At 27.0% G+C, this 26,014-nt stretch overlaps 3 protein-coding genes across 3 annotated transcripts; 1 reads left to right on the forward strand and 2 right to left on the reverse strand.

Moving 5' to 3' along the window:
* Positions 1 to 7,579: 7,579 nt before the first annotated feature.
* OCT59_007855 (uncharacterized protein) lies at positions 7,580 to 8,749 on the reverse strand (the record flags this gene model as incomplete). Its single annotated transcript, XM_066142065.1, has 2 exons — positions 7,580 to 8,002; positions 8,165 to 8,749. 2 exons carry the CDS (start codon positions 8,747 to 8,749, stop codon positions 7,580 to 7,582), a joined length of 1,008 nt encoding a protein of 335 aa, XP_065998976.1.
* Positions 8,750 to 11,407: 2,658 nt separating this feature from the next.
* On the reverse strand, positions 11,408 to 12,397 carry OCT59_007856 (uncharacterized protein; the record flags this gene model as incomplete). Its single annotated transcript, XM_066142066.1, has 2 exons — positions 11,408 to 12,238; positions 12,323 to 12,397. The coding sequence occupies 2 exons, from the start codon at positions 12,395 to 12,397 to the stop codon at positions 11,408 to 11,410; spliced, it is 906 nt and encodes a 301-aa protein (XP_065998977.1).
* Positions 12,398 to 12,492: 95 nt separating this feature from the next.
* On the forward strand, positions 12,493 to 16,299 carry OCT59_007857 (uncharacterized protein; the record flags this gene model as incomplete). The annotated part of the gene is made up of 7 exons (XM_066142067.1): positions 12,493 to 13,503; positions 13,573 to 13,809; positions 13,887 to 14,306; positions 14,376 to 15,315; positions 15,418 to 15,633; positions 15,701 to 15,847; positions 15,923 to 16,299. 7 exons carry the CDS (start codon positions 12,493 to 12,495, stop codon positions 16,297 to 16,299), a joined length of 3,348 nt encoding a protein of 1,115 aa, XP_065998978.1.
* Positions 16,300 to 26,014: the final 9,715 nt, after the last annotated feature.

The following is a 26,014-nucleotide window of genomic DNA, read 5'->3' on the forward strand; positions in this document are numbered from 1 at the left end:
AATTAAAAAATTTAATTTTCATTATGAAAAACTTTAAATTCTAATAAATAAAAAGTTTTTTTTTCATTGATTCACAAAATATTTTAATTATTAAATTTTAATCAAAATTCTTTATAAACTACAAAAAAAATTATTGATCATACTCACTCAGGTGATTCGCGTCAGGTATTCAACCTCTGACAGATTTTTAGGTGAGTTTTTGAAAAAACTTTCGAAAACAGTTTAAAGGTTTACTAACTTTTTTAATTTTGTTGGAATCTATCTCCAAATCTAAAGCGATATTAAACTAAATTATAATTAGAACGAACACAAGGTTCTTTCTACAAAAAATGTACTGTATAACTTCGAGAATAAACTTGTCAAGAAAGATTTAATAATAAATGGTTATTATTTGTATTCTCTATAGAAAATATGTCCTCGGTTTCATATAAAACTTTAAAAGTTAAGCTTTTATCAAAAAAATCGTCCAATGCAAATGTATATGATGAGGATTATTTGATCTAACACACTGTCCATTTTGGAAGTTCAAATGAGCTTGGACTCGCACTCGTATCCAATTCTTGACTCAGGTGCACGTGATCGATCATGAGGTGCGTACTGCGGGGTTGGCCAAAATTATAGTCAATTTTAGTCCGCACTATTCTTGACTCGTATTGCTCAAGTTGACTCGAGTCGAAGATCTAGAAAAAGACTTATTCCAGGGTTTACTAAATATTTAAAGCTTATGTGGACTAAATTAGAAAATTTGGATAATGTGTTATCAACATTACTTTCAGAAAAGGTAGAGTTCTTTATTGTAAATTGGAAAATCTCACATCACGAAAGCAACTCTCCATTATCATTTCTGGGATCACTGACATTGCTATGCCTAATGTTTTAACTTGTTAAATCACTAGATCTGAGTAATGAATGTATTTAAATTAACAAAACATAAAATGTAGTGAATCTAAATCTAACGTAGCTCGATGGCAAATCTATATCTATCTATATCTATATCTATAAAAAAATCCCTGTGCGCCCGTAACTGTTAGACTACCCCGCATAAAAAGGTGGATTTAAATTGGATCGTCCAGCATCATGTGCCTGCGCCCTGTGCTACAGATTCTTATATAGGATTCAGAGTGGCGCATCATTTGCCATTTATTAGCTTAATTGGGCAGCCCTAATCCTAATACAATTTTGAATTAAATGATTGGCGTAGGACAGATTTATAGCAACGAAATTAAACTAAACCAATAAAAAATTTGTTAAGGCTATAAAAATAATTTAATCGTACAATGAATTCTTCACATATAAATCATTAGAAATCGTCATTGTTTTTTTTAAAAAAACAAATTTCAGTTTTTTGAATTTTCCCATATGACAAATTTTCTTTTTTTTTTAAAAAAAAATATTTTTCAGTTTTTTTGGATTTTCCCACATGACGAAAAAAAGATCCTTTTCTTTTAAAAAAATTTTACATTTTTAATTTTTAATTTCATCATCACGAATTTGCCGATCATTTATTGACATTGTCACCTAAGAAAAGGTGACTATTTTATATAAATTCTACAGATCAACATTTACCGTTGAATTGTCCAGATAGGTACCTACAAAATAAAAAAAAGGCGGAACATCCCTGTTGCTGAAAAGCGACGTGAGACGATATTTCCTTTTTGGAAATAATGTAACCAAAAATTTTCCTTAGGAATACTATTCATTTTTTGTTTTGTAATATAACTGACGAGTGGGAGAAAAGCTACACAATTACACAATTCAAAGGAGTCTTAACGTGACACCACATGATTGCAATGATTTCAAATAATAGATAAAGATAATACAACAATATAAAAAAAAAATATATATATATATAATAATATAGTATTTTAGGACAATACTTATACTGAATTTTAATAAAATATTGTTAACACACAAATATGGTAAAAATATTGTCTGTATGAAATTCTTTTGTATGTTGTGATGTTTCAGCTCCTAAAAAGTGTAACTAAAAATTTAACGTATTGTAGATCAATTACTAATTGTTTTTTCAAACACGGAGACATGCGTAAATGCACACAATATTAAACATTTTTCAATCCAAAAGTATGAAAAAGTATAAATTAGCAAAAAATTTTCTTAAGAAGACAAAAAATTAAAATTCAATCAAAAAAAAAAAAAAGAAAAAGAAAAAATACTTTGATAGTTTTTTTCGCATAATTCAAACTCTTAAAATCAATTAAATTCTTTAAATTTCCCAACAAAATGAATCAAACTGAAGTTACCATTAAACTATCCATTCCATCTATCGCAACTGCTGAAGCCACTGAAAAACCGGGTGAATCTGGTGGCTGTACAATTATGTAATAAAATAAAATTCTTTACATTTACGAATTTTATCGTCAGATCTGATTGGAAATTAAACATTTATGTATTGTTAAATAATCATTTGTCTATAGTTTATCTATTTATTTGTAATAATACATTGTACATTTGTACTTTATATATATATATTTTGTTATTATTATATTATCAAATTACTTAATATTCGAATCACTATTACATATTTTGTCTTGTATTCTGTATTTAGGGACATGTTTTAAAACGATTTCGGTGTTTTAAAACATGTGTTAAAAAATGTTTTAAAACACTTCGATATTATAAGCTTAATGCTTTAAATCTTAAATTTAGGTTAAAAAATCAATTTATATATAATAAAACGAAAACTGTTTTAGAACATGTTATTTTAAATTACGTGCCATACCTATCTGTATTTTATCGTTTGTGTATTCTAAAAATTACAAAAATAAAATTCATTATTTAAAATGTTCTAAATTCTAATAATTTTGGCAAGTTTGAGGTTGCCTTAAAAGTTGTCTAAACCATAACTAATTTTCTAATAGTGTACACAGAAAATTCTCTATGCTGATCACGTAATAAGAAAAAAAAATCTTTTTTGATGCAAATACACAATATTTATTAGGACCGGTTGATCATCTTTATAAGTAACGATAAATTAACATTTTTGTTAGAAGATATCATTTCTGTAAAAGATTTATCCGGAATTTCTATATTACGGAAAAATAACTAACAATCTATACATTTTGAGGCTATAAATTCCGTGAATATAATACATTTACGGAAATAACAGAATAAAAATCACGGAATAAATTTATTATAGGGAATCCTATATTATTATTAAGATGTTAATGATAATTAAAAACTCTAAAATTAATTTTGAATTGCTGATCTGTATTCTTTATAGCTAAGACCCGCTTGATCAGCAAGTCATATTGTATGAAATTTTAATCGGATTATTAGACTGATTTATATTCATTTTTTTAAAAAAATTTTATCTTTTCTTTCGAACCGAATTGAATTCTTTCAGTTCCCTTTTTTTTAATTTTCTTTTTTTTTCCTTGAATCGATCTTTTACTTTCAGTTCTTTCTTTTATTTAAATTTCCTCTTTTCTCTTTCGAACCTTTCTCCTTTTTCTTTTCCTTTTTTTTTAAAAAAAAAATTTTCTTTTTTTTCTTTTTCGGTTTGGTTTTTTTCCAACCCGAGAATTTCATTGGTTTTTTTTCCCAAACTGAAAAATTTTTTTTTATTGGTCTTTTATGACCATTTTTTTTATATTATTATTTTTTTCGGTCTTTTTTTTAGACCGAATTATTAATTTATTTTAAAATTTTAATTTTTTTTTCAGTCTTTTTGAACCAGATTTATTGTTCTTTTTTTTCAGAATTTTTTTCAGTACTTATTTTTTTTACGGATTCCTTTTTTTCTTTCCTTATCCTTTTTCTTTTCCCCCAAATTTTATTTTTCGCTTTTTTTTTCAATTTTCTTCATTGTTATTTTTTTTTCCCAAACCACATTCTTAAACCATTTAGATTTGGATCGGTGATCGGATTGACGCTGTGGCACTACGGTAATTGCCTTTTTCCCGATTCCTATTATTATTATTATTAGTAATAATATTTTCCCTAATTAATTTTTAGGCTCAATATAAATAGACTAACATGTAATTTACTTATTTATTTTTTGTAACAATAGATCGGTTTAGTAAATTCTATGGGAAATTGTTTTTTTCATGACAATAGATTGTTATAATTGGGGAAATTTTTTTTTCATAGCAATAGATTGTTATAATTGATTTTTGGGGGATTGTGAGATATTTTTTTGGGAGGATTGCTAACCGATCACCGCCTGGGTTTTTTTCAAATATGTCACATGATGTACAAATTTATTAGTCGGCTGATGGCTGATTTTTTAACTTAACTATTTTGATCGGTTAAACTTAAAATTTTATTGCGAAGATATTTTTTAAAAAAAATTTTTTGCATATTTATTCAAAATAATCTTATTTAATGAAGTTTTATTTGCAAATATTAAAATTTAAGCCACACATTTACGATTTTAAAGAAAAAAATCACCGTATTTAAACAATAACAATAAATAAAAAGATAAATAAATTATAATGACCAAGGAGAAAGATTCTAATAAAAAAAATGAAATAACAATGGAGTAATGGAAAGTAATAGAAGACGAAAGAGAAAAAAAGAGTAATGAGAAGTGATAGGAAACAAAAAGGAGAAATAGGACATGATGAGAGATGAAAAGTAGTGATGGGAAACAAAAAGAAGTGATGGGAGACGAAAAGGAGATGAGAAGATGAAGAGGAGTGATGGGAGACGTGTGTTATTATTACTCTCTTTATTACTCTCTTACTTGATGGGCAAGTATCATTCCCGCCGCAACGCGACGGGTTTACGCTTAGTAATATAATAAAAAAATACATGTCGATCTTCTAACGTTTAGATTAAGTCTGTATAAATAATCTTGAATTGTGTAGCATGATTCAGTGCCTGATTTAAACTTAAAAGTTAAGGCCATTTATTTGATCGGCAAACGACTAGATTTTTTTAACTTAGCTAATTTTTATCGGTTAAACAAAATTTTATTGCGAAGATATTTTTTAAAAATTTTTTTTTGCAAACATATTTATTCAAAATAATCTTATTAAATGAAATTTTTTAAAATCTAAGTCCCACATTTTCGATTTTAAAGAAAAAAATCACTGTATTTATTTTTAATAAAGTGATACAATAAAAAAAACAATAACAATAAATAAAAAAGATAAGTAAATGACAATGATCAAAAAGAAAGATACTAATAAAAAAAATGAAATAACAATGGAGTAATGGAAAGTAATAGAAGAAGAAAGGGAGTAAAAAAGAGTAATGAGAAGTGATAGGAAATAAAAAGGAAAAATAGGACATGATGGATGATGAAAAAGAGTGATGGGAGACGAAAAGGAGTAATGGGAAGATGAAGAGGAGTGATGGGAGACGAAAAGGAGTGATGGGAAGATGAAGAGGGGTTATGGGAGACTAAAAGGAGTGATTGTTGACGAAGAGAAGTGAAAAGGAGTGATGGGAGACGAAGAGGAGTGATGAGTAACGAAAAGAGTGATGGGAGACGAAAAGAAGTGATGGGAGACGAAGAGGACGAAGAGGAGTGATGGGAGACAAAAAGGAGTGATTAGAGACAAAATGGAGTGATGAGGACGAAGAGGAGTGATGGGAGACGAAAAGGAATGATGGGAGACGAAAAGGAGTGACGGGAGACGAAAAGGAGTGATGGAAGACGAAGAGGAGTGATGGGTGATGTAAAGGAGTGATGGATGACGAAGAGGAGTGATGGGAGATAAAAAGGAGTGATTAGAGACAAAATGGAGTGATGAGGGACGAAGAGGAGTGATGTTGATGAAGAGGAGTGATGGGAGACGAAAAGGAATGATAAAAGATAAAGAGGAGTGATGAGAGACGAAAAGGAGTAATGGAAATGAAAAGAAGTGATTGAGAGACAAAAGAAATGATGGGAAGTAAATAGGAAAGAAAATGAAATAATGGAAAATGAAGATGTAATAGAAAATAATGGGAGACAAATTATGAGAAGTAGTATAAAGTGAAAAATGATGAGAGACAAAAATAAAAAAGTGATCATGAGGAAACAAAGTAAAAAATAAACCATAAAGTAAACAAAAAATGAAGTTAGTAAGAAATGAAATATAAGATAAAAACGAAATAAAAAAAAATAAAGAAAAATAAAAAAAATACCTTTATTAATTGTAGAACTGAAAGAACTAAAATATCTGAAAAAAAATAAAATAAATTAGTGAAAAACGAAATATGAAACAGAAACAAAATAAAAAATAAAAAAATGAGTAAGAAACGAAATGTAAAGTGAAAAACAACTGAACCTTACTGGAAGAACTAAAGGACCTAAAAATGATGAAATAGAATTAAATATGTAAATTATATAAATTATATAAATTTATTAGTCTAACCTTACCATATTGTAAATATTTATTATCAAAATACTAAGAAGTTTTATCCCCGGCGCAGCGCGACGGGTTACAACTAGTCTGAATATAAAATAAAAATATAAATCTATAAAATTTAAAAATTGTTCATTTGATATATAGGCTGTTATAAGTTTATCGGAGACAAATATATTACTTAAATCAGTCATATGAATAAAAGTAAAAAAAATTGCTCTTTAGGTCTTCTTTGGTTTTTCGATTAAATAATCTTGAACATGGTTCATCAGATAAAACTAATAAACCAAGAATATTTTCACCCGATAAATCTTTTCTTTTCTTTAGGTCTTTTTTTATTAGGTCTTCTCTTTGGTTCCCTTTTTTTACATCTTGTAGGTATGTAGGCTGGAAGTGCTCTTTCCATTTCCATTTCCTTATTCCCTCGCTCTTTCCTTATGAAAAAATTTTCAGAAAAATGATCACATTCTTAGTTTCTTGAAAACTAAAAAAATGATCATTTATCGGCCTTTCCTCTTCCCTTCCCCTTTCCTTTCCCTTTCCCTTTCCTCTATTCCCTCGCTTGAAACCCTTTCCTTCTCTCACTTTTCCTTCCTTTTCCCTCTCTGATCTGTTGTTTGCACCTCAACTGCTCAACATTGGCCGATCAGGTGACAAGAAGTTTTTTAAAAGACTTGGCTGAGTCAGAAGCAAATATTAACGATTTGTTCACTCTTTTTAAATATATTTAAAACCATAAATTAAAAATAAAATTTTTATTTAATTTCTCATCTATAATTATTATTTTGATTATTCAATTTTTAATTTTCGCAAATGTATTACCAAAGATTATAAATTAGTAGATCTAAAATTTATTAAGATTAAATTCAAATGAGACAAATACGTATCGTATACAAAAGTTAATTTTAACTTTAATTAAACATAGGTCATTTAAACTTTTTTTAAAAAAAATAGCTTTAACAATTGTAATAACTAATTAATACTGAAATAATAAAAAACAATTTTAACATTTAAGTTGACATCACTAAATACCATATCGAGTATAATTATTTTTTAATTAAAGCAAACACATCATTTGGTCAAAGTCAAAAAAAGTTAATTACTTGTTATCATAGTTACGTGTTATTCTTTTTTCTCATAACTATCATCAATTCATTTTAATAAATTTTTTTTTTTTAATATAATTAGTTTTGCTATCGAATTTTTACGAAAAATGATCATGTGTGTATATAAACTATAAATGTTATTTGATCTACGCAATGCTACCGTTTGTTTCGTGTTTTCACTAGCAGTATATAAATTGGTGGATTTCGATTCTTACGATTTCTATGACCGGCTTCCAAAAAAAAAAAAATAAAATAAAATAAAATTTTACGAAAACTAATTTTCTTAATACAAATACCATGAGGACGCAAATCTTTTCCATTAGGTGAAATCCAATATTCACCAAATCCGGTTTCTTCTTTTGAAACTCTAACTAAGGTGGTTGGGTTAATTCTATTTTGGAATACAATTTGATACCTATCCCCTTCATGAGTAAATTTAGCAGCATACTCAGACGCGACATCAATATCTGGAGTAGAATAAATTCCATGTCCAAATGCAAAATCTTTTACTCTTACATAAGAGATACCCATCTTCGGCAATTGATTTACAGTTACGTCTAGCAGTCCCATGATAAGAGACTAATAATTATAAAACATTTAAAATATTTATTCGATATACAATAAAAATAAATAAAATAGATTTAACATAAATACCTGGCCACTCGTCATTTACTGGATCCATTGATGGTTTTTTATTTTCACGGAGACCAAGCCAAATGTTATTTTCATATTATCAAATACATTGAGAGCCACTCTTTTCCAACCGCAAGGTCGTTTGTACTCAAAATTTCCTCGCATAAAAGTTCTCCCATTATCATTTACTTTTGTAAAATCATAATCAAAATTTGGAGCAAGTTGATCAGGTTGAATATATAAAGCCGTAGTACTACTAGGTCCACCACCACCACGTAATCTCAATATAAGATTTAATGTGGATTCATTTTTTATCTTGTAATCCGATAACGTACAATCATCTTCAAGTAACATTCCAGCATAAATTAATTTTTGTTGACCTAGAGGTATCCCTTCTTTATCCTGAATTTTTTCTTTTACGTAATAAATTGTATCACTAAAATCAACGCATATTGTAATACTTTTACCAGTTAATGTTTGAACGAATATTTGAGCACCATAATATACTTCAGGTTCTTTAGGAGGTAATGTTGGTACTTTACCGCCAACTAAATGAGATTGATGAAGTGATTTTTGATCCAATACTGAATATAAAACATTCTCACCAATTTTTTTTCCAACATAATCATCATAAGTAATAATTGTATTATTCGTAACAGCGCTCAATGCTGCGGCCAGAAGTGAATTCGACATTTTTATCTATTATATATTACGAAAAAAAAAAATAAAAAAGAAAATTATTTATTTTTTTCTTTTTTTTTACATGTAAGATAATTATTTCACGAAAAATAAAGCATTTTAAGATTTCTTTTCCACACAAATTCATATGATGATGCAAGTCTATGTATTCCATGTGATAATCATTGATTTACAGTTTTGATATGATCATATGATACATAACATGCATTAAAAACTCAAATCATGTTTTCATCGTTCAACTAAGGCTTATATTGTTTTGATTAAATTATCATCGGAAATTTTGTTTAAAGCAAAGATGATGTCAATTAGTTGGACCGACATTCTTTATCTTGCCGATCTCCTATAAATTTAAATTTTTAACGATATATTTTTTTTAAAAAAAAGTAATGAAAAAAATATCATCTGTTACGATTATATACATGAATAAAAATAAATATAATATACATTTTGTCAAATTAAGACAAAAGTGAGCAGATTAAATTTTTTATATTCAAATTTTCGATACTCTACTTTTTTAATATTTTCCATTGTACGAAACATATTGATATCATTAGAAGTAATGGAAGTTTTCATATGAAAAGAAAAGGAATTAAATATTAATTATACTCATTATTTTCTAATATAATCAAATAAATTTCATTGTTAACGTTTTTCAAATAAAAAAAAGTTAATGCATGTGCTATTTTAATCAATATTTTGATATGTAATAAGTGATTACGATAAAGAATCCAATTTTGTCAATTCATTATTAATTTTTCCATCCTCATTTCGTATCCCACACCTAAATGTAAATAGCTCAAATATAAAGAGTAAGTTGACCAAAAAATTAACAAACAATCTTAATAGACTACTTTTTTTAGGATTTCTTCAAAGTTTATATTATGGGTCATTAAATGTTTTTTCAGATTTCCATTTTATGGTAAAATTGAAAGGTGGGAATAACGAGATCATTAGTATTTGATATAAATCCAAATAATCAAAAAAAGAAAGTGAAGAAATAGAATTCTTCATATACAAAAAAACTGGACATGAAAAAATTCTGGACAACAAAGTAAATCATTTTCTGGATATTCCTTTTTCATAAGGTTATTTATAGTTAAAATAAATTCCGTTCCGTGCAGATTTTTGTAGGCTAATCCAGTTCCGGTTAATGTCAGATAATACTAACGAAAAAAATTTAGTTTCTTATTGATTTTAATCTTTTTTTTTATTATTTTGGCCTTTTTTTCTAAGAATTTTTTTTTCAAATTTATTTTCAGTTTTTTTTTCTTTAAGCCGATTTTTTTTTTAATATTTTTTTTTCGGCATTTAATTTTTTTTCGTTCTTTCACCTTTTAGGTTTGGATATCGATACTGCGATGCTACAGTAAGCACCTTTCCCCCTTTTAATAATTTATTAATACTTTCTTTTCCTTATTTTTTTTTCGTTCTTTTGCCTTTTAGGTTTCAAGTGCTGCGTGTAATTGAAATAAATATTTGGTTTTTTATTTGAAATAATATATTTTATTTAATTTTTTTAGTTGGAATAAATATGATTTTTAAAAATATCCAGCCAAAAAAAAAAAAAAATTACATAATTTTTTAAATAGTTGGTATAATTAATACTTATTTAATATTGTCTTTTTATATTATTCATCATTTATTATACAGTAATTTATTTTAATATAGTAAATTTTAATCAATACTTATTTTTCACTCACAATAGCAATAAATAGATGGACTGATATTTTCTTGTTAATGGCTAAATATTAAATAAATTATTTATTTTATTTATTACTTTTCAACTTTAAAATATGTGTAATCAGTATGATCAAATTTGCTCGAAGGCGTGATTTCTGTTTATATTACACGTGACTGTCATAGCTTGTATTACTTCTGATCATGAATTAACGAATTGGACTTTCTAGCGATTCCCATTTTCTAATTTATCAAAAAGGAATAAAATATTCTTCCAGGTCACAATTTTATATGATATTCAAAAAGAATATATTTTTTGAAATTACAATGTATATATTTTTTTGCTTTAGTAATGTTAATGTAAAATTTAAGATATATAGTTATTCATTGTTCCCAGTTTAAGCATGCTATTTATTAGGTTTAAATGTTACATTTAAAGGTTAATTAAATTCAATTTGCACACTCACTTTTTTTAAATTAAATAAAAATGCATTTGTCTTCCGATCTTTTGTTAAATCTATCAAAATATTTATTTCGCCATTTTCTTAACTCACCCTTCTCTTTCTTCATTCTATTACATGTATTTGAATATAACTAAAAAATGTATTCAATAATCAATATCCCTTGCCATTTTTTATTGACAACTTTTTAACTAACACTCATTTGTATAAAGAAAATGTGATTTGTGATTTTTTACGTACGTACAGTATGTTAATGGATCTACAGTACGTCAACATTTCGAAAGAGCAATTGATGATTTTTGATAATATTGTTCAATTACAGACTGATTTTTATTGATGTAAAGAACAAATTTTACATATACTCTTGAACAAAATCATTACAACGGAACACTAATAAAACAATATAAGAAGCAAGAACTTTACTAAAAAAAAAAGATGAATTGGGAGAATGTGGAGCAAATTTAAATAAATATAATCTATAACTTAGTACTATACTAATAACATAATATATGGTTTAATCAGCAATTAAACAGTCTAAACATTCGGAAGGAAGGTCTTCCGTAAAAGGATTTAGTAATCGAGATATATTACTAGCTTGTGGATGTGTTGTTTGATTAATTTCAATAGATGAAATATTTATTTTTCTGTATTCTTCTGCTTCTGTAAATTGCTTTTTAATTTCATCATTTAAACTAAAATAATACGAATAAATAATATTTTCTACTTCAATAGCATCTGGTCTATTGTCTGGAACCGAGGCCCAACACCTTTTCATTAATTCAGCATAACATTTTGGTGCTTTTAATTCATATAATTTAGGTCTAATTCCATTACATATATCTAATGCTAATAACTTATCATGAGCACGATCAGAAAAAGGTTGTCTTCCAGTTGCTACAAAATACATAATCATACCAAAGCTATATATATCTGCTGCTTTGGTGTAAGGTTTTCCTCTTAACACTTCTGGGGCTACATAAGACATAATTCCATAAATTTTGGATTTGTCTACATTACCAATTTCTCCACATAATCCCATATCTGTAATATATGTATCATTATATTGATTAACATATTCGTATTCAAATAATATATTTCCTGTGTGAAAATCACGATGAACCATCTCTTTTTGATGAATTTCATTTAAACCAATAATAATATTATATAATGTCCGTAATTTATTGTTCCAATCAAAATCTTTATAACATTTATTTATCCAATCATTAAAATTTCCACCTTCTGCATATTGAAGAACTATTATGTAATTTTTTGTTTTTGGGTCTTGAGATATTCCATATATTCTGATAATATTACTACCATACTTATTCATAGAATATGCCTTAATCTGTTAAGAATAAAAAAACCTGTTAATATATTAAAGAATGTATGATATTTAATTACAATTTTATAAATTCTATACATCACATACTTCATTTAGAAATTCTTCAGTCTTATTTTGTGATTCATTTAATTCGTGATCCGTATATAAAGTAGTGATCGACATATATAAAATCCGGGGATAATACGCATATGCGATTTCGCGTCTTTTAGAATCTCGCGTTTTTTACATACCCAACTTCTTTTTTAAAGTCAAAACATATGAGTAAAAGTAAAGAATACATTACAACACTTATTTCCCCAGGCAAAATTGTAGAAAATTTACATTTTGGTCCATTTTGTCATAACTGGTGGCTTGCGCGACCAATAAATAAGAATCCTACGCATACTCCTCTCCTTCCGATTCGTTTAGGAATGAAAACTCATACAGTTTTAAAAAAATGTGACTTCATAATTACCGTTGTAAAAGATACTCAACATCCAAATTCTCCTGGATTTTTGTGTTTTTCTGAAGAATATAAGTCAGGTGTGTGCAGTTCACCAACAGAAGCTATTAACACCTGCTATGAAAAAGTTTTTCGTTCAAATGCAAAGTTCCCTGGTCCACAAGTTATGGGTTTTGACAATTCAAATATTATACAACAATTACTTGATGATATTATATTTCGTCCATATATGATTAGTCTTGGAAAATTGAACGTAATTGTGCTGGGAATGGGAAAATCAAAAAAACCAGAATGGAATTATGCAGGAGAAGGATATAAATCCGTCTTTCAATCCCATTACAATGGTATAAAATCAGCTTTTATTCAAGAAATAGAAGATGAAGAGTGTGTAGTTCAAATATATACTAATGATACTTTGATAAAAACGTATAATGCTATTGATCCTAATGAAGTTTGGTTATGTATTGGCAGACTTTCAAATTATTCTGGAAAAAAAATTTTTGGGTTAGAAAATCCGTATACGCAAATTTGTATTCAACAAGCACAAATTCCTTCTTGCACGGTATTGGACTGGACTTTAGAGGGAGTGTTAGAAAATCTTTATAAATATCATTTGAAAAGAAGAATTTCACGTGAGATCAAATGGCATGATTTATTTAATAAATGGTTAAATCAGAAAAGTGATATTTTAGAATTACGGAAAGCTATTTTAGATTTATATCCATCTGGTTATGAAATTAATGAACGAGAATGGCGTGCTTGGAGAGCATTTGTTCGAAATGCAGGATGTACTAATATCACCCCCTTCAAAAATGGAGAATCTAAAGTTAGTAATTATGCAAAAAAATGAGTTGACTTTTTTATTTATTATTGACAAATAATTTTTTTAATTTAGTTTGAATTTTGGACGAAATCAGATAACGTTCAAAAAGATAGTACAACATTACAAATACTTTATGAATCAGGATTCCTCCAACAAAATCCATATTATCAAGAAAATCAATCTCTTACATTTTGGCAAGCATTTCGTAACGCATTGGAAAATACAAATAGAGGTCCAAATGGTCAAAGACGAATTCTTTCAATTATTGCTACAAAATTTACCTATCAAGAACTCAGATCAAAATTAGGGGTAAGTGTACTGTTAGTGTATACTACTACAATGCATGTTATCAAAATAATTGAACTAATAAAAATATAAACTTACAGGTAGCTGCAAATACAGTATCAAGAGCCCGCCAATATGCGCGTATTAATGGACCAGGTGCACCTCAAGCACAAAAACCTATTATTGTCAAAGACAAATTAGGACGGGAAAAAAAAGAAAATTTAGAACAATTCTTTTCTGATAAGGCTAATGTAATAATGAGTTCATACAAAACAGACACCATTACGCAAGAACCAGTTCATTACCTCAAAAATACAAAACAAGATCTGTGGGAAAAGTTTCATGAAAAATATCCAAGTGGAGTAAAACGAACAACTTTTTATAAGCATTTGCAGGGCAATAGATATATTTATCGTGAGAATCTTGGTGGTTTGTGTTCAATATGCAACACATATGGCTATGAAACATTTGATGAACTTACCAAACTCATTCAAAATCACGTTAGTAATCTTCATATCCAGGTAATATTTTTATTCCTATAATTGATAAAAAATAATTATATAATATTAATTTCTAATAATTTCATTTAGAATCAATTATTAGATCAAGGAGAGAAGTTAAAACGATATCTGAAAAGGGAATATGAGTCACATTTGACTGTAAATTCTGATGGTACAACAGCACATAACCAATGTATAAACCATTGCCTTCCTTTTGCTTTTGGTATATGTAATGAACAACATACTCACACATGTTCAGATTGTGATGCACTTTTTCAATTCTTCATTGATATTGAAAAAAACACTCCAAATAATATTCATGAGGAAATTTATGAATTACGAGATCAAATTTTCTATTATTTGAGTCATCAGACGCGAAAGGTATTTCTAAATTCTCAATTTAACGCAAATCTATTAGATTTAGATGAAAAAGGAGCTATAATAATAGTTGATTATAAGATGAAAATCTTACCCAAGAGCGCAAGAGAAACAAAAAGTGCTTTTTTTGGGAAAAAAGGATGGGCTTTGCATTCAATTCTTGTCTATACACGAAAATCTGAAAGTCATCAATTGGATATTCAAGTATTTGATCACTGGTCGGCCGATACATGCCAAGATGCATGGTTCACAGCTTCTTCACTACATGCAGTTATTGAATCGCTTGAAGTCAAACCAGATTGGGTTACTTTTCTTTCTGATAATGGTCCACATTATCACAATGCGGACCTAATGTTAATTCTAGGGCATTGGAATGAATGGTACAATATTTCAGTAAAAAAATGGGTTTTTTTAGAAGCTGGAGAGGCTAAAACATCAATTGATTCTCACCATGCCCAAGTGTGTATTGATTGTTCAAATAATTTAGGAAATCACCATTATTATTTATTGAATCATTGGTTACAGATTTCACATGCGATAAATCGTTATGTTCGATTGGGGTTTGATATCAATGAAGGTGTAGACATAGAGAATGCTATTCAAGGGATTTGTGGTACTTCAGTAGCACATTTGGAACCAGAACGGAAAAAGGGTATATGTGAGAATACAATTTTGAAGTTATGTAATACTTATTACTGAAAGCAATTACTATGATTTATAGAATCAGGATGAAAAAAGAAAAATTCAATACCAGGAAATTCCAATTGGTATGAGTGGTCCTGGCCGACAGAAGGTGAATATGCAGGATTTATTCAGGCTCGTGCAATGCCTAATATTGGAACTTGGAAAAATTTTGAGCCGGCTAAAATAGCACAATTTGAAAAAAGACCTCTTGAAAAACCTAATCCACAAGTTTCAGATCACTCAATTCCAACTTCCGATTGGAATATTCCATTACCTCATAGATCAAGTATGTAATAAATTGATTTTTTTTTCTTTTTTTGCAATTGTTTTACATTGATTTTTTTTTATATTAGAAATCAATACAAATCGTCTTACTATTGAAGAATTGAAAAAACAATTGAAGGAATATGGCGTTGACACAGATGTAAGCAATAATAGAGTTATATTAGCAGAAATTTTACAAAATAAATTGAACGATGAAATATCACCACAAAATATAGGTAAATCATTCTTACCGTAAAATTGTGATTATATTATCTCAAAACTAATTTTCTTTTTTTCTGAACGAATAATAGACGTTTTGAATACTGAAATTATTGATACTGATTTGGGTTCAAGGCAAGTTTTGAATCACACATCGAATTTTGCATTATCAAGTGGATGGGCCTTAAAAGAAAATCAGAAATTTGGTAAAAAAGGAGGAGGTAAACGAATAAGCAAAAATGTTATTCCATACCTTGAGGCATATTTCTTGGCCGGAGATATAAATAAAAGTGAAAAGTATACAGCTCAAGAGATGCATAATGAACTGAAAGGTTTAGTAGAAGAAGGAGTTTTAGAAGAAGAGGAAATTCCAAAAATTTCTACAATTAGTAATTGGATTTCTCGATATGCACAAACTCATCGTAAATTGAAAGCCCAACAAGCTTTAGCGCTAGTTGACAGATCTTAGTAAATAAAGAATTTGACAAATGAATAAAATTTTGTAAATTTTTGAAAATTTTTGACGTTAAAACAACATTTTTTTAAGTTTTTTTGCCATAAATTTTATAAAAATTATTGAAATTGCGAATTTACTTACTATATTTATAGCCAGGAATCTGACGACCCGGCTAGTAAAAGTTTTTTTTTTGTTTACAAATTCAGTACGAAAATGCAAGAAATTTATTCATATAGTATTCTATTATTAGCATATAAAATATGACGTTTAGGTCGTACAAGATGGTGGTGCTAGCTCGGTCCAAAATAGCTGAATTATGGCTAATTTACTATATTTATATATGATCGGCACCCCACATCGGAATATCGATATTCTCTACTTTATATGCGGATCACGAATTAAACATTTTAATGCAACTTGTTTACATGAACCCCTTTTCCATTCTTTATCATAATGCAATGGTCCATTTTTCCATTCTGCTGAATATACTTTAGCAAATCCACCTTCGCCTATTTTCTTAATATTTTCAAATTGATTAAATGATATCCATTCAAATAACATATCAGTTGGGTTATTAACTTTTAATTGCATTTCTTGAATAAACTCATCAATTTTTTCATTCCCACTCCAATTTGTAAAAATTTTTTTCAAAAAATATATTTGGCATGGTTTACATCGTTTATGTTTCATGTCTGTATATTCTTCAATACATGTCTTACAATAACCTTTGACATATTCTTCTTGATGAAGAACCATTACATAATCTTTTGAATCTGGATATTGAGTTATTCCATATACATTAAATATCTTAACATATACTTCTACCTAAAAATTTATGATATTAGGTAATATAATTTAAATTAATTTATAGAAATTTAAAATTTTTGTACAATCATACCTTATTCAGAAAATCGTTTATCATATTTTGTGATTTACATAGTTTCAAAGTAACTTCTCTGGCTTGCACTCTTGCCAACATTTTATTATTCGAATCATATTCCAATGGACCATCTTTCCATGATGCTGAATATACAGTTTTACATTTTTCTTTAATATTATTAAATTGATTATATGGTATCCATTCAAATATATCTTTTGGGTTATTAATTTTTAATTGTATTTCTTGAATAAATTCATCAATTTTTTCGTTTCCACTTGTCCAATTTGTAAATATTTTTTTCAAATGATCTATTTGACATTGTTTACACCATTTATACTCAATATCTGTGTAATTTTTAATACAATTTTCACAATACCTTTCATCACATTTCTCTTGAAGAACCATAATATAATCTTTTGTAATAGATTCTTGAGATATTCCATATATTTGTGAAATCTTATAATATGCTTTAGCCTGTTTTAATAGTAACTAAATTAATACCTAAACAATGTTTATTCAAATTATACTTGAAACTTTCTTACCTTATTAAGAAATTCATCAATCATATTTTGTGAGTTACATAGTTTCAAAGTAACTTCTCTAGCTTGCACTCTTGCCAACATTTTATTATTCGAATCATATTCCAATGGACCATGTTTCCATGATGCTGAATATACAGTTTTACATTTTTCTTTAATATCATTAAATTGATTATATGGTATCCATTCAAATATTATATCTTTCGGGTTATTAACTTTTAATTGCATTTCTTGAATAAATTCATCAATTTTTTCGTTTCCACTTGTCCAATTTGTAAATATTTTTTTCAAATGATCTATTTGACATGGTCTACACCATTTATATCCGATATCTGTATAATTTTCAGTACATTTTTCACAATAACATATGGCTAAATTATTCATTGCTTTTTCATTACCATTTTCTGCTGATTTTTTATACCAATAAAAGGCTTTTTCTAAATTCTTTTCTATTCCTTCTCCATTATAATAACATGTGGCTAAATTATTCATTGCTTTTTCATTACCATTTTCTGCTGCTTTTTGATACCAATAAAAGGTTTTTTCTAAATTCTTTTCTGTTCCTTTCCCACATTCATAACATATGGCTAAATTATTCATTGCTTTTTTATTACCATTTTCTGCTGCTTTTTGATACCAATAAAAGGCTTTTTCTAAATTCTTTTCTATTCCTTCTCCATTATAATAACATGTGGCTAAATTATTCATTGCTATTCCATTACCATTTTCTGCTGCTTTTTGATACCAATAAAAGGCTTTTTCTAAATTCTTCTCTATTCCTTTCCCATTTTTATGACATATGGCTAAATTATTCATTGCTATTCCATTACCATTTTCTGCTGCTTTTTGAAACCAATAAAAGGCTTTTTCTAAATTCTTTTCCATTCCTTCTCCATTTTCATAACATATGGCTAAATTATTCATTGCTATTTCATTACCATTTTCTGCTGCTTTTTGATACCAATAAAGGGTTTTTTCTAAATTCTTCTCTATTCCTTTTCCATTTTCATAACATATGGCTAAATTAATCATTGCTTTTTCACTACCATTTTCTGCTGCTTTTTGATACCAATAAAAGGTTTTTTCTAAATTCTTTTCTGTTCCTTTCCCACATTCATAACATATGGCTAAATTATTCATTGCTTTTTCACTACCATTTTCTGCTGCTTTTTGATACCAATAAAAGGTTTTTTCTAAATTCTTTTCTGTTCCTTTTCCATTTTCATAACATATAGCAATATTAATCATTGCTTTTTCACTACCATTTTCTGCTGCTTTTTGATACCAATAAAAGGTTTTTTCTAAATTCTTTTCTGTTCCTTTCCCACATTCATAACATATGGCTAAATTATTCATTGCTTTTTCACTACCATTTTCTGCTGCTTTTTGATACCAATAAAAGGTTTTTTCTAAATTCTTTTCTGTTCCTTCTCCATTATAATAACATATGGCTAAATTATTCATTGCTATTTCATAACTATTTTCTGCTGCTTTTTGATACCAATAAAAGGCTTTTTCTAAATTCTTTTCTGTTCCTTCTCCATTATAATACCTGTTGGCTAAATTATCTATTGCACTTTCATCACCATTTTCTGCTGCTTTTTGATACCAATGAAAGGCTTTTTCTAAATTCTTTTCTGTACCTTTTGCATGTTCATAACATTTTGCTAAATTATTCATTGCTTTTTCATTACCATTTTCTGCTGCTTTTTGATACCAATAAAAGGCTTTTTCTAAATTCATTTCTATTCCTTTCCCATCTTTATAACATGTGGCAATATTAAACATTGCAACAATGCAACCATTTTCAGCTGCTTTTTGATACAAATAAAAGGCTTTTTCTAATTTTTTTTCTGTTCCTTTTCCATTATAATAACATGTGGCTAAATTATTAATTGCTTTTTTATTACCATTTTCTGCTGCTTTTTGGTACCAATAAAAGGATCTTTCTAAATTTTTCTCTGTTCCTTTCCCAACTTCATAACATATGGCTAAATTATTCATTGCTATTTCATTACCATTTTCTGCTGCTTTTTGATACCAATAAAAAGCTTTTTCTAAATTCTTTTCTGTTCCTCCTCCATTATAATAACATACGGCTAAATTATTCATTGCTATTTCATTACCATTTTCTGCTGCTTTTTGATATAAATAAAAAGCTTTTTCTAAATTCTTTTCTGTTCCTTCTCCATTATAATAACATATAGCTAAATTATTTATTGCTATTTCATTACCATTTTCTGCTGCTTTTTGATACCAATAAAAAGCTTTTTCTAAATTCTTTTCTGTTCCTTCTCCATTATAATACCTGTTGGCTAAATTATCCATTGCACTTTCATAACCATTTTCTGCTGCTTTTTGATACCAATAAAATGCTTTTTCTAAATTCTTTTCTGTTCCTTCTCCATTATAATACCTGTTGGCTAAATTATCCATTGCACTTTCATCACCATTTTCTGCTGCTTTTTGATACCAATGAAAGGCTTTTTCTAAATTCTTTTCTGTTCCTTCTCCATTATAATAACATATAGCTAAATCATTCATTGCTTTTTCATAACCATTTTCTGCTGCTTTTTGATACCAATAAAATGCTTTTTCTAAATTCTTTTCTGTTCCTCTACCATATTTATAACACATGGCTAAATTAATCATATCTATTTTACTACCATTTTCTACTGCTTTTTGATACCAATAAAAGGCTTTTTCTAAATTCTTTTCTGTTCCTTCTCCATTATAATAACTTTTGGCTAAATTAAATATTGCTTCAATATGATTTTCTTCTGCTGCTTTTTTATACCAATAAAAGGCTTTTTCTAAATTCTTTTCTGTTCCTTCTCCATCCCTATATTTATTAGCTAAATTAAACATCGCTACTTCATCACCATTTTCTATTAATTTTTCCAAAGAACTAATACATTCTTTACACCATAATTCATCAGTAAAAGGTTTTTTGCAATATAAACAATTTTCGTTGTTTACTGTATCAGTATCTTTGTCTGAGATATTTAAATTGCTCAATTTAGTTTCCATTATTTAGTTATCTTAGAAATTTATTTTACTGAAAAAAAATTTATTTTTTAGACGAAGGTTTTTCTTTATTCATGAATGAGTTACTAAAAAGGAATATCTTAACCAAAAGTAGAAATTACAATAAAAAAAAAAATTTTTTTCGGGCCATATTTTTTCCGGTGCGCTGATCTGCGTTGAGTTTAATCTTTATAAATTAGGACACTCAGCATTATTGTTTCTTGCTAAAAGTAACTTGGTTAAACTCAGACTTATTGTATCCGGTAAGTATCGGATAAAAAAATCCGTCACCGTTAAGAATTTTCATATCCAGATATCTGTTTTAAATAAACCGGATAGCATCCGGATAAATCCGCTAATTTCGCGGATAGCTAAAGGATTTTTTAATGGGTTTCTTAGCAGATATCTAAAAATAATCCGTCAATATCATGTATCAATTGTATAAATTTTAAAGCCAAGTAGTTTAATTAGCATTATCACCTGGCTACTAATTGGTATTTAGGATTTTTTCCGCCAGTTATAAACTGGCGGACCAATTAGTATATCTAGGATGATAAAAAAGTTATTTACTGATCTAGTAGTATATAAATGGGTCATCATCCGAATAACTAATACTTATTTTTTAGTAAGAGTTAAATAAAATAAAAAAAAGTAATCAGTCACGGACTTAAACACGAGTTTAATAAAGTTTGAGTATAAGTAAGAATTAACTAGTCACAAATTAATGTAATCCTTGGTAAACGGAGTGTATCATGATCACGTGATACTAATCCGGATACCCGTAAACAAAAAAAAAAATCTATCCGGATATCCATTTAGGCCCTGTATATTTAAGATCTGCTAACTTTAAGATTGCTATTGTATTCGGATCAGTGCTCCAAATCTAACAATAGAATTTTATTTTACTGTAATTAAAATATTTTCAGTATTATCCTTATTCTTAAAAGAGAATATTAAACTCGCTTTAATGGTGCATAATTTCTTACTGCGGATCTTTACGAAGAAAGCCCAAAGTGCTATACAAATTGTATTATTCATACATTATCACGTGTTGGGACATTTTATGTACTGTACTTATACTTTGGACTAAAATTGGCACATTTTTCTTCTATTTTTCCCCATTAATTTTTCGTCGGTTACTATCAGATTTTGGATTTATAACTTCTTCTATTATTGGAGGGTGGGTCTACCAATATGGTAAATGGCAGTATATAAGAATAGATTTTGTAACGATAAAAAAACAGAATTGGCACTATTATGTTTCAGAAAAGATTTGTCTAAATCGTAAATTCGAACATGAATGATTTTTATCACTGAAATATTTAATTTCAAGTACCATAAAATTAAAATGTAGTTTCACATTATTTATGTGCAACAAACGGAGTTACTTCACGTTACTTCACTTTCTTTGCTTAATTTGGAAAAGTATTAGAACTATTCAGATTTCCACATATTTCCACAATATTCGATGTGGATTTTCATGTGAATTTTAAGTGAAAAAAATTTCTTGATGATAATCATAATATCATTTAGTCAATTCCTATTTAGCGTGAAAAATTTAATAATAATTTGTTTTCCAATGCATTATTCTATTATCCTAATTATTGAAATACAATATAAATATATACAGTAACTTTTTAATATATTCTAATTACTAGGGAAAAGTGACCAGAACGAAAATCTAATTAAATTATTCGATGACCACGTGATGATATATCAATTACTTAAGGATCAAACTCATTAATTGAAATTTTTTTATGAGAAACTTTCACATTTATTATTATCATTAATTGTTAAATACTTTAACCACAATTACATCATTACATAGTAAAATATCTTCATTTTACAGGACGGATTTAATCAATTGGATGTTTTTACTTTTTAGGTTCAATTTCTTTTTATTAATTGATTAACGTTACGTCGTTACGATACCACATAAATTGAATGAAAACTTTATTAATGGATGAAGTATCAGAAATTAAATAATTAAATTACTATTACAAAACTTAGGAATTGAAATGATTGAGTAAACGGTATTTAATTAATCTGCAACAACAAATTATTTGAAACAATTTTAAAATAATATAACAAAATTTAAATTTTAAATTTACTTATATAGTGAGAATGTTTAATTAACACTTACCAGAATGATGTTATTGAAGTTAAATTCAATCGTAATTTTTATTTTATTTTATTTTTTACTGTAATTCTAACGTTGCATACGGAATTCCAATTTGGTCGGTCGAAATTTAAATGAGAAATGGGTTAGTGCGTGAGAAGGTGAGATACATCTTTTCAGAAATATGATTATCGTATTATGTAGATTTTAATTGAAATACTGTACTTTATCAAGCATATTGTTTAAATTGATATTAGGATGATTATAATTTTATGATTTTTTCCCAAATTTTGTAAGGTGCAATTAAAAATGTTTAATTTACATATACATATTGTTATTTAGCTTTTGAAAAGTAATATTAGATATTAATAATTAATATATATATTTATATGTAAATAGTTTTCTTGCATTAATATGATAGAATGTAAAAATGGTTTCTCAATAGTTTATAAAAGCTTATTTTTTATATTGAAAATTTCAATCAATAAATAAACTGCAATTTATTGTTATTGCTGTTTTCTAATTACTGTGATCTAACATTATTTAATAAAAAAAAAAAATTTTTGAGAAAATATGTGAAAATAAAAATTTTATTGCATTTTCAAATAAAGGAGGTTTGATTATAAGCTAAAATTATAATTTTAAGAAAAAATTTTCAATCTTTAAATAAGTTTGCTTATAAATAACTTTTTAAAAAACGATTTGTTACACAAAATTTTAAAAGTTACTTATAAGTAAACTTATTTAAAAATTGAAAATTTTTTCTTAAAATTGTAATTTTCAGCTTATAATCATACCTCCTTTATTTGAAAATACAATAAAATTTTTATTTTCACATATTTTCTCAAAAAATTTTTTTTTTATTAAATAATGCTAGATCACAGTAATTAGAAAACAGCAATAATAACGTACAATTATATAACAAATCATTTTAAAAGATAAACAACGCATATCGAAATGACACATTTTTGAATTTTCATTTAATTGCTTTTGTTGCATTTAAATTTGCTTCAATACTTGAAATACCCTATATTTGAATTATGTAATACCCTTTAATGTAATAGTATTAAATAAGTAATAGATATACCGTGACACCTATTCAATCTTTAATCATAAAGTCATCTAATTCATTTAATTAATCTAATTAGCGATAGTATGCTTTTGGATGATAAATTTCTGACGATCATCTTCCAAATTTATTCACTTTTTCGCTTAATTTGTAGTTTGTCATACGATCTACATGCATTTTTTCATAATTTCGGAAATGCTCAATGTGAACTTTTTTGATTCAATTTTATATAGCTATATATATTGCTAATTGCAATTGCAATTGCAATTGCAATAGCTATATAGCTATAGACGTTGTTATTGCAATATTGCTTCTTTGATATCATTAGAATAAAATTACAAAATATTCATTTTTGTGCCACTTTCGCTACATATTAACTTGAGGCATCAAACAATAAGTTTTATATTTGTATTTGATTTTGTTGATCTTTATTGATTTTCAATAAAAATAGATTCAAATATATTTCTTTTTCGTTAAAAAAATTAACGTGTAGATGATCATGTAGATCTTGTGATAATCAAAATAAAAAAGTGTTAGACGAAAATTTTTTTCAAAAATTTTTCTTTTTTTATAAATTTTTTTACATTTTTTTCTATTTGTAAGATTAAATATTTGGATATTACATAATCACAAATTAAATTTATAAGTGTATTTAAGTGTATTTCTTTTAGAAAATAATGTGATATTTCATAAAAAATATTTTTTCTTACTATTTTTATTTTTAAACTACTTGAATTTATAATTAATAAAAAAATTAATTAAAAATTTATGTCAGGTCATTTTCAAATTTTTATCATCTCAGTTCTTAATTTTTATATTACATTTATTTTTTATATAAAATTTTTTTAAATTAAACTTCTTTTTCCAAATATACTATAATTTCCACTTTGGCCAAATGAAATCAACTTCATTTATTAATTAAAAGTTGTTCAGGCATGTTGAAACCACTTGAATATTAATTTTCATGAATATAGGTATAGTGCTTAGAGAAAATTGCATTTCTTGATGATATTAATTCTCTTTTCTGTTTTTTAATTTAGAGCGTAATATTTCCACTTCGGGCAAATGAAATCAACTTTATTTATTAAATGAAAGTTGTTCAGGCAGGTTGAAACTACTTGAATATTAATTTTCATGAATGTAGGTGTAGTGCTCATAGAAAATTGCATTTTTCTTGATGATATTAACTCTCTTTTCTGTTTTTTAACTTAGAGCGTAATATTTCCACTTTAGACAAATGAAATCAACTTTATTTATTAATTGAAAGTTGTTCAGGCAGGTTGAAACCATTTGAATATTAATTTTCATGAATGTAGATGTAGTGCTTAGAGAAAATTGCATTTTTCTTGATGATATTAACTCTCTTTTTTGTGTTTTAATTTAGAGCGTAATATTTCCACTCTAGACAAATGAAATCAACTTTATTTATTAATTGAAAGTTGTTCAGGCAGGTTGAATCAACTTGAACATTAATTTTCATGAATGTAGGTGTAGTGCTTAGAGAAAATTGCATTTTTCTTGATGATATTAACTCTCTTTTCTGTTTTTTTTTAATTTAGAGCGTAATATTTCCACTTTAGACAAATGAAATCAACTTTATTTATTAATTGAAAGTTGTTCAGGCAGGTTGAAACTACCTGAATATTAATTTTCATGAATGTAGGTGTAGTGCTCATAGAAAATTGCATTTTTCTTGATGATATTAACTCTCTTTTCTGTTTTTTAACTTAGAGCGTAATATTTCCACTTTAGACAAATGAAATCAACTTTATTTATTAATTGAAAGTTGTTCAGGCAGGTTGAAACCATTTGAATATTAATTTTCATGAATGTAGATGTAGTGCTTAGAGAAAATTGCATTTTTCTTGATGATATTAACTCTCTTTTTTGTGTTTTAATTTAGAGCGTAATATTTCCACTCTAGACAAATGAAATCAACTTTATTTATTAATTGAAAGTTGTTCAGGCAGGTTGAAACAACTTGAACATTAATTTTCATGAATGTAGGTGTAGTGCTTAGAGAAAATTGCATTTTTCTTGATGATATTAACTCTCTTTTCTGTTTTTTTAATTTAGAGCGTAATATTTCCACT

The sequence above is a fragment of the Rhizophagus irregularis genome, chromosome 16, assembly GCF_026210795.1.
Source record: "Rhizophagus irregularis chromosome 16, complete sequence".
In the NCBI taxonomy this organism is placed as follows: Eukaryota; Fungi; Glomeromycota; class Glomeromycetes; order Glomerales; family Glomeraceae; genus Rhizophagus; species Rhizophagus irregularis.